The sequence below is a fragment of the Raphanus sativus genome, chromosome 5 (assembly GCF_000801105.2).
Source record: "Raphanus sativus cultivar WK10039 chromosome 5, ASM80110v3, whole genome shotgun sequence".
Classification (NCBI taxonomy): Eukaryota; Viridiplantae; Streptophyta; class Magnoliopsida; order Brassicales; family Brassicaceae; genus Raphanus; species Raphanus sativus.
Genome location: NC_079515.1, coordinates 32467336 through 32479638, shown reverse-complemented (window position 1 = coordinate 32479638; position 12303 = coordinate 32467336). Strand labels below are relative to the sequence as shown.

The following is a 12303-nucleotide window of genomic DNA, read 5'->3' as shown; positions in this document are numbered from 1 at the left end:
GCGGATTCGTCTCCTTCTTTTCCATCATCAACCATTGATTTCCTCTCCTCCATAATTTTTTTCTTCTTCTTATTTATATATTCTTATTATTCTACAAGAAGAAAAGAGAAGACATACCGGTAATAACATTTTCTTCATACTTCTCTTTACATTCATAAACCTGTATATTATTGTGTGTTAATTGTGTATATTTAATCACAAGTTGGTGGAAAATGGCGGGGAACGGAATCGAAAACACTGATGGAGACTTCAGTTTCTCGGCTGCGGCGGCGCGTGATGCGCTTCCGAGGATCACTACGGAGAAGGGAGCCAAGTCTGTAGACGTATGTCACGATGACACCGCATCGCGGGTAAACTTCCAGACAATCGACGAGCTCCACAGTCTCCAGAAGAAACGATCTGCTCCTACCACTCCTCGCAAAGAAGGAGGTGGTCTGGTGATGGGAACCAGTGGCCCTACCACTCCTTCCTCCCGCGACACCATGCTTCAATCCGTCAGGTATGTACAATATTCGTTATTAATAGTTTCATCGTTTTGCATGTTACCAATCATGGACCAACATACATACCTCGGTCGATAATATATATATATATATTATATGAAATTTGATAAAACAATGGTAACGAGACGTTAGATAAAATTTTTGATGAATCGACAGTGCATCGTTGGCTTCGTTGACGAGAGAGACAGGACCGAAGTTAATCAAAGGAGATCCCACGTCGGCCGCGAAAGTGGCACACGTGCCACACACTCCTACATCAGTTCCAGCTGCTGACGTCAGTGACAGCGGCTTGAAATTCACGCATATCCTTCACAACCTCTCTCCCGCCGGTAACCATCCTAAAACGCCACCCATTTTCATCAACAAGTTTTGATTTAAAAAACACACAAAAGTCACATTTCGTATTTCATGATTTGCAGAATTGTACGAGCAGGCGATAAAATATGAGAAAGGATCGTTTATAACATCGAACGGTGCGTTGGCGACGTTATCGGGAGCCAAAACTGGCCGGTCTCCTAAAGACAAGCGTGTGGTTAAGGATGAGACAACTGCGGCCGAGCTTTGGTGGGGAAAGTAAGTCCCTCTCTTATCTACATTTACATAATGCACATCACCCAAATATATAATGTTGGAAACTCAAATTATTTATGTTACATATTTTTATAAACAGAGGATCACCAAACATTGAGATGGATGAACAGACCTTTTTGGTGAACCGAGAAAGAGCTGTTGATTACTTGAACTCTTTGGACAAGGTAAACTCAGCCAAACAAACATTAATTAAAGATTGTAGTTAAAATTATTTTTGCACTATTATATAAAAAGCAATCATTGGTTATAATTTATTTCTTATGGTCAGGTGTTTGTGAATGACCAATTCCTGAACTGGGACCCAGAGAACAGAATCAAAGTCAGAATAGTATCAGCAAGAGCTTACCATTCACTTTTCATGCACAACATGTGTATCCGTCCAACACCTCAAGAGCTAGAGAATTTCGGGACACCCGATTTCACCATCTACAACGCTGGAAAATTCCCATGCAACCGTTACACTCACTACATGACATCATCGACTAGTGTCGACATAAACCTAGGAAGAAGAGAGATGGTGATTCTAGGGACACAGTACGCTGGTGAAATGAAGAAAGGGCTCTTTGGTGTGATGCATTACCTGATGCCTAAGCGAAAGATCTTGTCACTTCACTCCGGTTGTAACATGGGAAAAGAAGGAGATGTTGCTCTCTTTTTCGGTTTATCTGGAACCGGAAAGACTACATTGTCGACCGATCATAACCGGTATTTGATTGGTGATGATGAGCATTGTTGGAGTAATGCTGGAGTTTCGAACATCGAAGGTGGCTGTTACGCGAAATGCATTGATTTGTCGAGGGAGAAAGAGCCTGATATCTGGAACGCTATCAAGTTTGGAACTGGTACGTAGATTTTTAAAACGAAACTCCTTTCTTTTTCACAAAAACGTTTACCCTAACTATATATATCACGTAACAGTTTTGGAGAACGTTGTGTTTGATGAGCACACGAGAGAAGTGGACTATAACGACAAGTCGGTGACGGAGAACACACGTGCGGCTTATCCGATTGAGTATATCCCTAACTCTAAGATACCGTGCGTTGGACCACACCCTAAGAACGTGATCCTATTGGCTTGTGATGCCTTTGGTGTGTTGCCACCAATAAGCAAGCTGAATCTTGCTCAGACTATGTATCATTTCATCAGTGGCTACACTGCCCTTGTAAGTCTTCTTATATAATCGTCACCATACAAGACACAACCAAAGACGAGTTTAAGGTTGATGAGAATCGAATATGTGGTTTTTGTAGGTTGCAGGAACAGAGGAGGGAGTTAAGGAGCCACGAGCTACCTTCTCGGCTTGTTTTGGTGCTGCTTTCATTATGCTTCACCCAACCAAATACGCAGCTATGTTAGCGGAGAAAATGCAAGCTCAAGGAGCCACTGGTTGGCTTGTTAACACCGGCTGGTCCGGTGGAAGGTACTGCCATCCATTTATACTTCAAACTCTCAAACGTAATCACAAAAATAAACATATATCAACTGTTAAAACTTTGTACTGTTGATAAATATTGCAGCTATGGATCTGGAAGTAGGATCAAGTTGGCGTATACAAGAAAGATTATTGATGCTATACATTCGGGAAGTCTGTTGAATGCAACTTATCAGAAAACAGAGATTTTTGGTTTGGAGATTCCAAATGAAGTTGAAGGAGTGCCTTCTGAGATTCTGGAACCTATGAATGCAGTAAGTTGGAAAGAAAATAAACAAGAAATTATTAGTAGTATTTGTTACGAGTGAGAATAATAATCCATTTATGAATGAATGTGTGTTCTGTTTGGTGCAGTGGGAAGACAAAGAGGCTTACAAGGACACATTGTTGAAGTTAGCTGGTTTGTTCAGAAACAATTTTGAGACATTCACAAGTCATAAGATCGGAGATGATGGCAAATTGACTGAAGAGATTCTTGCAGCTGGTCCCAACTTCTAAAGTAATGAAGATGATGAACCAACCCATTTAAACAAAAAATAAAATAAAAATAAAACGGCTTATATGGTCATTTAAAAATAAAATGAATAATGTTTAGACATCTATTTGGCGGCTTATTTGTTTTTCTGTCATATTTCTGTTCTAGTTGAAATGAGAACTATTCTTTTTCTTTTCTTTCCTGAATGTTTTATCCAAAAATAAGTTTTCATACTCTGTTCATGGAACCGCCTCGCTACAAATAAGTGCTTCTTTCTTCAATTAGTTGCAATGTCGCAATCCTCTGTCAAGCACTTTTTGGTATATTGTTGATCTAAGTTTCTTGTGAATTTACTTAAGACTCAAAAAGGATAATCAGGGTTTGTAACAATTACACATTTAAAATAGTTTTTAAAATAGAATTATAAGATTAGATAATGTATTACCTTTGTGATTTTGTTGCTTGAAGTATATTTACATTTTTTCCCTTAAATGTTTGCTGCAAAGAAAACAAAACCATCCATTTATAAGGGACTCAAAAGGATCAAAGCAAAAAATTTATTCTAAAAAATTAGTTTATGTACACCAAAGAAATTAAGAAGCAAGGAGACAGAAAATGAATCAAATGAATTGTAGTTCAACTGAACAATTGTGAAAGAAAAAAATATAAAAAATTATTTTGTGGTGGAAGAAAAATTGATGAATGTCTTCAAAATTAGACGGGAACAGAGTTGTTGTTGTCTGCTTTGGTCTCCAATTTCTCTTCCTCCTCGATCTCATCTTCACTCTTTTCATTAGAACGGTCCACACTATTCATAAATATCCCTGCAAACAAATACACATTGATTACTTAGAAAATTATACATCACATCAAGCAAGAAGAAAAAAAGATTCTCAACTACTACTAACCAATGCCCCATATGATAGCTGCGAGGAAGAGGATTGAAGTAATAATAAGAGTTGATGTCCTCCAGTTTTTGAGACGATCCTGCATTTTTCCATACAGAGGAGAAGAAGGAACATCTCCTAAGATATGGATCAAAACAGTTGAAGATGCCATTGATAGTGGTCTCAAGTTTGGTCTAACGCAATGCAGACACACAAAGTTAACCGGAGCCTGCAAAAAAGAAGAAAGAATACACAATGTTGTAAGCTCGCGCAACTGTTAAAGAAAACTCTTTAAAAGCTTTGATTATATTTACCTGTGGAGCGAAGATTAAAATCTCTCCCACAGCAAACAGACCGATGAATGCATACATATTCTTCATGCAGAAAGCAACGAAACAAAAGGCTGCGCCGAATAAAGTTGATGCCGCTAGTAACTGTATAAAAAACAATCAAGCAAAGATAAGGATTTGATCATTGTAATAAAAAGGTGTGTTTAGTGAAAGTTTTGGATCTTAGTTTTTACCTTGAAGGTGTTTGGAAGTGTAGCGTTGATGCGATCAAGCACATAGCTTCCGCCTAACGTCCCAATGATCCCACAGATGATAGTAAGGCCTCCAAAAACCATATCTGCGTTTTTCATATGGTAGATACCAAAACCAGCTTTTGGTCCCCAATACGAGTAAGCTCCGATCACAAAGTTGTAGGTGATGTATCCAAGAACGTTTACTATAAATACTTTCTCGCTGAAAAGAGCCTTCATGTCCTTTCCAAATACGACTACCAGGTTCTGAGTCTTTGGTCTGTACTCCCCAAAAAGAAAAATTTAAGAATGTTAGTGTGTGTACATATATATATAGACGCTCAGAGTAGCTGATACTTACTTGGGGGTTACGGCTTTAGCTTCCGCATGTGTGAGAGCGACCGTTTCAATAGACGAAGAGGGTTTCTTCGATTCTTTAGCAGCAAAACCTATCACCACACAAAGAGGAGGAACATATTAATGAAAAGTAACCAGTAGAAACTCTATGATTAATTAATAGCAAGAACGAAAAGATAACAACGGCTAACCTTTGAGCTGTGGAGGTTTGATACAGAAGGACAAAACAACAAAGAAAGCCATTGCGATTGCCTCAATGTAAAACGCCCAACGCCATCCAAGATGGTTTCCAACCTGAAACGTTAAAAGCAAACAATATATATAAACATAAAACATCATATATATCCTTGTAATAAAGAGAAAAGAGTCTTACATATCCACCAAACACGTAGCCAAGAGCAACTCCTGCTGGTATACACATGTAGAACAGTCCAAGCCACAGATTTTTCTGAAAAAAAAAAAAGACGATCAAAACTAGTCTAAGCAGAGCAGAGAAACGAAAAAAAAACTTTTAACAGTAATCAGCAATGGAAACAAACCCGTGCAGCAGGAGCGCTATCATCGATGTAAGGTGCTGCAAGACTAATGAAGGAAGCTTCACCAACCCCAACAAACCTGTTAAAAGAAAACATGTTAAAAGAACACAAACAGAAGATTGAATTGTTGCAAAAGAGTGAGAGAGACAGAGACAATCACATTCGGAAAACAGCAATCATCCAGAAGTTGTAAGAGAAGCCGCAACCAACAGCAGCCAGAGTCCAAACAGTTAGTCCAACACCAATCAGTTTAAAAGGCGTGAACCTTTTGGAGAGGGCAGCGAAGATGGGAGAAGCAACAAGAAGACCAACCATAAAGGCAGAAGACAAAAGACCATCTTGAAAGTTGCTTAACCCAAACTCTCCTCTGTATCAAGTTATCAACAACACAAAGTTTCAGTCTTTCATTAATCAAATATTAGAAGAAAAAAAGAGAGAGAGAGTATATTATTACTGAATGCCAGTGCCAGCAGAGCAGAGGCCTTTGGAATCACAAGTCCTCGAGCTTCCGTTAACACCATTACTCGCAATCACTCCTCGATCCACGTAATTGATCAGGTTCACTATACACAAGATCGTCACGAATCTAACAAAAAATATACAATTCCTCACAGTTAGAATTTTATTACAGTTTTTTTGACAGAGATTCAAAATCACGAAGTTCTCGCTTTCAAAAAACCTTTATGGAATCCATAAAAATCCAAATCCTAAGATTATACAATTCAATTCACACACGACAGACACACGCTTAAATCGTGTGAGAGAGAGAACAAAAAAAATCATTATCGTCATCATCATCATCATCATCATTATAATCGTAATTGCACCTTCCAGGAGTCAAAAATCGTTTTGGGGCGGTGACCGTCGAAGCTGCTATAGCCGGAGAATCTCTCTGCTCACCATATTTCGTCATTATCTCTCGCAATTTCACACTCTGTCTTTTTTTCCTTCTTTTTAGTATTTAAATTTATATATACATCTCTCTCTCTCTCTCTCTCTTGTTGATTTCTATTTTTATTTGGAGAAGGGTATATTCTTCTTAACAACTTACGATCTTCAAACTTATTATGATTTTCTTATTTAGTTATTCTCAGTAAAAATCACACCGATATCTTCTGAGTTTCTGATTTTTCTTTTTCTAAAAAAATATTTAAACAGAATGATACTAGATAATAGGAAAACAGTTCAAACAATAAGTTGAAAAGAAAAACAAATCAAACCGTAATAAGCTATTTTTAGGTCCTTGTTGGTGATTAGTTGGACTGTACTTATAAAAATTTAACTGAAATTTATGTTGTTGTTGATTTGACTATAGCTGTGAATCTATGGATGAATTTTTTTTTAAAGATTTATAGTTATGTTGGTTGTAGATATATTTTTTTGGCATTTCAAGTAAAACATGTGAGATATGAGATTTAATATTCAAAACAATTATCAAAATAAAATATTTTGTTATAGTTATGTTGGTTGTAGATATAATTATATAATTTATTTTATGTTATACATGATTTTTTTATTTTACAGATGGTACTGTTTAAATATCAAATATGTTAGATTTTGTTTAATTTACATAAAAATATATTTTTTACTTTTGTTGTTGTAGCTATAGAGTTAGAGAGAATTACTGGAGGTTATAATTTATATAGAGTTAATTGATTCGAAAGTTGTTAACTTTTTAAAGACTTCTAAAGATTTTTTTTATTTAAAAAGTTCATGAAAATAATATAATTAATTTTAAGAATTTAGAAGAAATATGCAAGATTTTTGAAGTTTGTTTTATGAGTATAATTTAGTTCCCAATAATACTAGATTTTGAAGGAGTATTATTGACAATCATTACGAATTTGTATCCCACTAATATCCCTTAAAACTAAATTATAATTGAGAAAATTTAGTACAGTTTTCATGTATTTAAACTTTTAAACTAAAACTAAATCATAATTATAAAAATTTAATAATTTTAGAATAAATAAAATTAAAAATGAGATAAATTTAACCAATCATTTAGTACAGTTACAAAAGCATTTGAGTCCAAAACCATGTCTATCATATCGGTGGTTATGATCCGTATCTTGGTTCCGTTTCTTCTGAACTTCTGATACATAACAATATCGTGGGTGTCAAAGAAGAAAATGATTATATTTCTTCTAAACTGCTGATACATATCAGCAGGATAGATTTAAATAATATACATATATGACATATTTTTTCTATTGCTACAAGCTAGAGTTTATTGGTTTGATTTGAAGTATATTCTTATTTCAAAATTGATTTATAACGATTTATTTGTATTTCCAGTTTTTTATTTATTTCAGTTTTTGAGGTAAAAAATGATAACAATATCGATTTCTAATTATTATTTTTAATCAACAGAATGATATAAAGAGAGAGTGAGAAATTTTTTTTATCTTTCTTTCATTTACAAACAAAAACATAAGATTGAAATGTCATTTTATTGAATACAATTGTTTGAAATGAATCATTTCATAGAATTCCAAAAATTATTCACCGGTTACCATGAAGCTGTTAAATGCAATTCCTATTTTTGGTATTCTATTTTGGAATGAAATAAAAAAAGTTAAATCCTTTATAAAACTTATTCTTTTGTTCAGGAAAGGAATTGAAACCATCATCAATACATGTAATTCATTTTTTTGTGCACCAATACATGTAATTCATTATTTCATTAATAATGTCAGTTTTTATTCCACTTAATCAATCATTCCACTCGACAAAAAGAAATTCTATCATTCCATTTTTTTCTGTTCCACAAATATTTCTAGTATTCAGCATATTCCAGGTAAGAAAAACCAGTTGCAGCCATAAACATACTGCTAATCTTACTAAACACACAGGCACAAAGCTACGTGATGTATTTAATCACTTGTCGTTGGAATGATATCCACATGAGGAATTGATTTACATTACTCTTAAGTCAACTGTCCTTTTATGTTCTTATGTAGTATGATTTGGAGTGGGATGGTGGAAGAAAAAGTCTCTTACGACCAGGATCGCCAAATACAAGTTCGAATTTTACTGCTTCATTCTTCTTCTTCTTCAAATCTTCTTCTTCACAGGCTCTTTAATGGAAGTATATGCAGAGACGTGAACGTCACAACACAAGTCTTTCTCCATTGCTTCCATTATCTTTAACTCCCACAACCTCCCATCCTTTTTCTGCATCGTCACACAGATCCAATCTAGCGTCTAAAAAAATATAATATTTCTCCTTAAAAGTAGCAAAGGAAGGTTACTACTCACCATAAGATCCAATGCTTGGCCTAAGGACATTCTTCCGAATAAAGAATTGTAAAATTTAGCAGTGGTGGTGGCCTCTTGTTCATGTGTTCCTCCAACATGCCTGAGAAACAAATTACTTGTTAATTATATTTTCGTTTTCTAACCGTCTTTGGGCAAAAGACAGACTCAGACATATTCTTACATGGTTTGAGGGTTTAGTTCGATTGGAGCAGTTCCATACTTCAAAGCCTTGAGCTGCACCATGAGAGAATAGATTTTATCAGATTCCAATCTGATAAGAGCAATGATAGGAGTTTTGGGGAAACATACAGGGACTTGGAGAAGTGGATCTTGGAAGAAGTTTATACAAAGCATAATGTCTGATCCAGCGATAATCAAATGAGAAACAGCTTCATTGCTTCCTTTTACAACCCTCAGATTCCCTCCCTGTTCAAAGATTACATACAAAACATCTCGTTTTCTTAGTGAGGAAGCTAATAGATGAAAGTAACATTATACAAAAATAATGTAAGAAATGTTTACTGCTTTACCTCATCAGTTCTCTCCAGTTCCTTGATTATCATCATCTGATCTTCATCCATCATCATTATAACAAACTGTTTTTTATGTTAACAAAGGAAAAGAGAAGACTAGTTAGGTTACTGGGAAGTGTATTACAGTCTGCAGATAGAAAAATGATGCGAGCAACTTAGAACCTGGACATCATTCTTTTTTGTACTACGCACAAGTGACTTCAAGCTCTCAAGATCAACATCTGATATCTCTGAGAAGATGCACCCTACCTTAAGAGACAAGTATACACTTCAAGCTATGGTGAATGAATTCATAGCTTTTGATCTTTTAGAAAGCGAGGAAACACATACAATGGTGGTCGAAGCATCCTCCACTAAACCGAGTTGACGCTGCAGTTCAACTTTGCATGTTGATTTCCCCCGTAAATCATCAGCACTGTAGTTTTCAGGGAGATAAACATCTATTGAAGGATCCCATTTTGAGTTGTCCAACGCAAAAGGAGCAAAACACAACTTCTCCCTAGAATTTTAAGAAACGACAAATGCAATTATTAATACCATGATCAGACTGTATCGTATTAGATGGCTAGAAAAGTGTCAGGAGCTTACTTGTGAACAGCTAAAGTTGGTTCGAGACCAGGGATTGATTTACGATGGAGTGTGCTTCCCTCAGAAGGTGAAGATGGCATTATTACAACTTTGTTTGAGTAGACAATACCACCCTTAGTAAGAAAAAAAAAGCAAAGACAAATGTGAGAACACGTGTGTAATTAACTTGTACTGAATCTTTCCTCACCACTTACCTTTAATATATTAACAACTTGTGGATTCGTGTTATCTTGTAAGCGATCAGCACGATGAAGACTAGCTGGATCAAGCCCACATAGCTCCAACTTCTCAGGAGGCACAAGACACTAAAACACATAGACCGTATGCTATACACAAGTTCTTAACCGTATCTGTCCAATGTAGAATGTTTAAAACACAAAAGGGAAGAAAAGAAGCAAAGTGGCTTGCCTTCGAGACAAATCCTTGGCATGTCAAGAGTATTCTAGTACCTTCAAGTCCCTACATGATTCGCACAGAGACTGCAATAAGAACACTAAGGCGTGATCAGTGTCTTTAACTATGAACTCGGAAGTTTTTACCTGATTAACAAAAACATCCCAAAACAGCGGTCCAACTATTGCAGTTTGCCAGTTGTGAATGTGTAACACATCAGGCTGCTTCCCAGATTTTGCAATGTAATCCAACGAAGCACGAGAAAAGTAGGCAAATCTGATTTGCATTATAAAAAAAAAAAAAAATCAAACCAAGTCTAAAAGAAAATGTTGATCAAACTAGTGGAAGTAGTACAGACCTATCAACATCGTCTGGATAGCCATATACTTTGTCACGGCTAAACATTGAACCATAATACAATGGTTGAATAAGTGTCACTCCTACTCCAGAGACAACTCTGCAATAAACAAGGTCCTGCTTTGCCTTTCAATTAACAACGAACATAAAAAAAAATTAATAAGAAAGAAACAATAACTCACTCACCCATTCCATATTCGATTAGCATGAAGCTGACCGTCGAAATAAGAATATGTAACAGCTTCGATTTCTCTAAGCCCTTCCACTTGGTCCAAATCAAGTGTAGAGTATCTATTAACGAATAAGATTTTTTTTTTTGCTTCAACAACTGAAGTTGGTGGTTAATGGAAATTATAATGTATTTTTTTAAAAGGATTGTTACTTTGGCAGTATAACTTCAACCAAGTAGCCCTTTCCTTGGAGTGCACAAGAGAGTCCTGTAATATATGAAGCCAAAGGTCCAACAGAAACTAGTGGATCCATCTCGGTGCAAATATGAATCACGTGGAGACCATTCCTGGAATCAAAGCATAATATTAAAATATAAAAATGGATTGAAACTAAACTAAACTAGAATAGTCACCTTTTGCCTTTATTTGGGAACCGTCTAAGTTCTGCTAGAACTTGGGCATCATCTCCCTGTTGCAGGACATCAAGAGGAAACTCAGAGATGTTCGCTTCATGCTCCCTAACCAGTTGTCTCATGGACGAAGCTTCTTCCGTACCAATCAATCCATTGATCACCATTGAATCAATACGGAGAAGTAACTCCCATAACAGAGATGACTTATCTGCTTTATTATATACATGATTAAATATTTTCAAAAGAATAGTATCAGTATCATCACATCACACACTAGTCAACAGCAGGAAAAAAATAAATAAATAGAAACCTTTCTTGATTATAATCTGAATTTCTGCTTCCAATTGGTTTAACCTCTCTAGCAATTCAACTTTCTCATTCTTCAGCTTCTCTAACTCCTCAACGGCAGCTAGGCGTTGCTTGTTTAAGTAAAGGATATCTAAACACACACACAACAATGACGATACCATACAATACAATCTGTGAGTTAACTACAAATGTTCAAGAAATCACTAGAAAAATATGAAAACTATATAATAAAAAAAAATAAGAAGTATATACTTTGTTGAGCTTCTCTAAAGAGGCTCCATATATCCTTATGTTTATCTTCTTTTACAACAGAAGACACTCCAAGTTTGTCCTGTTAAAACTAACCAAAGTTATCTTCTGTAAATATAATCACCAAAAAAAAAAGAAAGAAATATACTAACCTGAGAAGAATTCTCAAACTCTTCTTCATTCCCTTTTGATCTGTAATGAATACATTAAAAATGTACATCAGTGATCAATGTTACTTTTATGATTAACATGACGACAGAGTTCGAAATCAACCTCAAACAACGAAGCGAGTGAGCCTTGTTTCGATGCTGCTTAAGGTTCACTAATTGAACTTTCGAGGATGACGATCCAAGTGGCGATAGATTCCATATCACCGGAAAATTCGCCGCTGATTGCATCGTTTGCAGAATCGCCGGCGATAATGCTTAGTGACTTCGGACCGGGAACGACAAAATAGAAAAGAAAAAAAAAAAACAGCCGGGAAGTTTCAATAGCACTCCTCTATTTATTAGTATCTTAAACATTCACCCCAGAACTATCGTTAGTTTCGAATTTCGCCCCTGTGACAAGGCGGATAAAAAGTGATGGTAATAGCCCAAAACCGTTATTACTTCAAAAGCCCAGTTGTTGAGCCCATTATAACCCATTATATGAACAGAATTATTCAGTTTTCATCTCTGTTGTAGAGAATACAGATAAAGTCATCACTTAATGTGTGACGTTATGAT

The 12303-nt window shown here is 35.7% G+C and overlaps 3 protein-coding genes and 1 long non-coding RNA gene across 5 annotated transcripts; 1 reads left to right on the top strand and 3 right to left on the bottom strand.

The window, feature by feature from the left end:
* On the top strand, positions 1-3229 carry LOC108856709 (phosphoenolpyruvate carboxykinase (ATP) 2). The gene is made up of 10 exons (XM_018630575.2): positions 1-119; positions 203-499; positions 660-832; positions 923-1076; positions 1174-1258; positions 1363-1936; positions 2013-2257; positions 2346-2515; positions 2613-2781; positions 2882-3229. Exons 2-10 carry the CDS (start codon positions 213-215, stop codon positions 3023-3025), a joined length of 2001 nt encoding a protein of 666 aa, XP_018486077.1. The 5' UTR covers positions 1-119; positions 203-212; the 3' UTR covers positions 3026-3229.
* On the bottom strand, positions 698-1346 carry LOC130495260 (uncharacterized). Its single transcript, XR_008934529.1, has 3 exons — positions 1207-1346; positions 969-1093; positions 698-841 (listed from the first exon to the last, which is right to left on the bottom strand). It is a non-coding gene; the product is annotated as an uncharacterized LOC130495260 (long non-coding RNA).
* A 314-nt stretch (positions 3230-3543) lies between the features above and the next one.
* On the bottom strand, positions 3544-6310 carry LOC108856710 (probable sphingolipid transporter spinster homolog 1). Its single transcript, XM_018630576.2, has 11 exons — positions 6130-6310; positions 5757-5888; positions 5463-5669; positions 5306-5381; positions 5140-5214; positions 4958-5060; positions 4771-4858; positions 4413-4689; positions 4204-4323; positions 3911-4118; positions 3544-3826 (listed from the first exon to the last, which is right to left on the bottom strand). Exons 1-11 carry the CDS (start codon positions 6213-6215, stop codon positions 3717-3719), a joined length of 1482 nt encoding a protein of 493 aa, XP_018486078.2. The 5' UTR covers positions 6216-6310; the 3' UTR covers positions 3544-3716.
* A 1846-nt stretch (positions 6311-8156) lies between these two features.
* LOC108805072 (probable starch synthase 4, chloroplastic/amyloplastic) lies at positions 8157-12043 on the bottom strand. 2 transcript variants are annotated; one of them, XM_018577025.2, is made up of 19 exons: positions 11849-12043; positions 11728-11767; positions 11579-11657; positions 11328-11456; positions 11018-11228; positions 10817-10951; positions 10621-10725; positions 10436-10534; positions 10224-10353; positions 10093-10143; positions 9879-9989; positions 9685-9797; positions 9427-9595; positions 9259-9345; positions 9094-9159; positions 8873-8989; positions 8745-8797; positions 8564-8663; positions 8157-8479 (listed from the first exon to the last, which is right to left on the bottom strand). In XM_018577025.2, exons 1-19 carry the CDS (start codon positions 11971-11973, stop codon positions 8360-8362), a joined length of 2040 nt encoding a protein of 679 aa, XP_018432527.1. In that variant the 5' UTR covers positions 11974-12043; the 3' UTR covers positions 8157-8359. The 2 variants fall into 2 exon arrangements, with proteins under 2 accessions (XP_018432527.1, XP_018432528.1); XM_018577026.2 differs by having other exon boundaries at positions 11018-11225.
* Positions 12044-12303: the final 260 nt, after the last annotated feature.

Coding starts and splice junctions, on each gene's coding strand:
- LOC108805072 (XM_018577025.2), bottom strand. CDS start 11,973: ATGCAATCAGCGGCGAATTTTCCGGTGATATGGAATCTATCGCCACTT. Junction 11,768..11,848: donor CACTCGCTTCGTTGTTTGAG/GTTGATTTCGAA, acceptor TATTCATTACAG/ATCAAAAGGGAATGAAGAAG. Junction 11,229..11,327: donor TCAGATTATAATCAAGAAAG/GTTTCTATTTAT, acceptor TATATAATAAAG/CAGATAAGTCATCTCTGTTA.
- LOC108856709 (XM_018630575.2), top strand. CDS start 213: ATGGCGGGGAACGGAATCGAAAACACTGATGGAGACTTCAGTTTCTCG. Junction 500..659: donor ACCATGCTTCAATCCGTCAG/GTATGTACAATA, acceptor ATGAATCGACAG/TGCATCGTTGGCTTCGTTGA. Junction 1,077..1,173: donor GCCGAGCTTTGGTGGGGAAA/GTAAGTCCCTCT, acceptor TTTTATAAACAG/AGGATCACCAAACATTGAGA.
- LOC108856710 (XM_018630576.2), bottom strand. CDS start 6,215: ATGACGAAATATGGTGAGCAGAGAGATTCTCCGGCTATAGCAGCTTCG. Junction 5,382..5,462: donor ATGATTGCTGTTTTCCGAAT/GTGATTGTCTCT, acceptor TTCTTTTAACAG/GTTTGTTGGGGTTGGTGAAG. Junction 4,690..4,770: donor GCTAAAGCCGTAACCCCCAA/GTAAGTATCAGC, acceptor TGGGGAGTACAG/ACCAAAGACTCAGAACCTGG.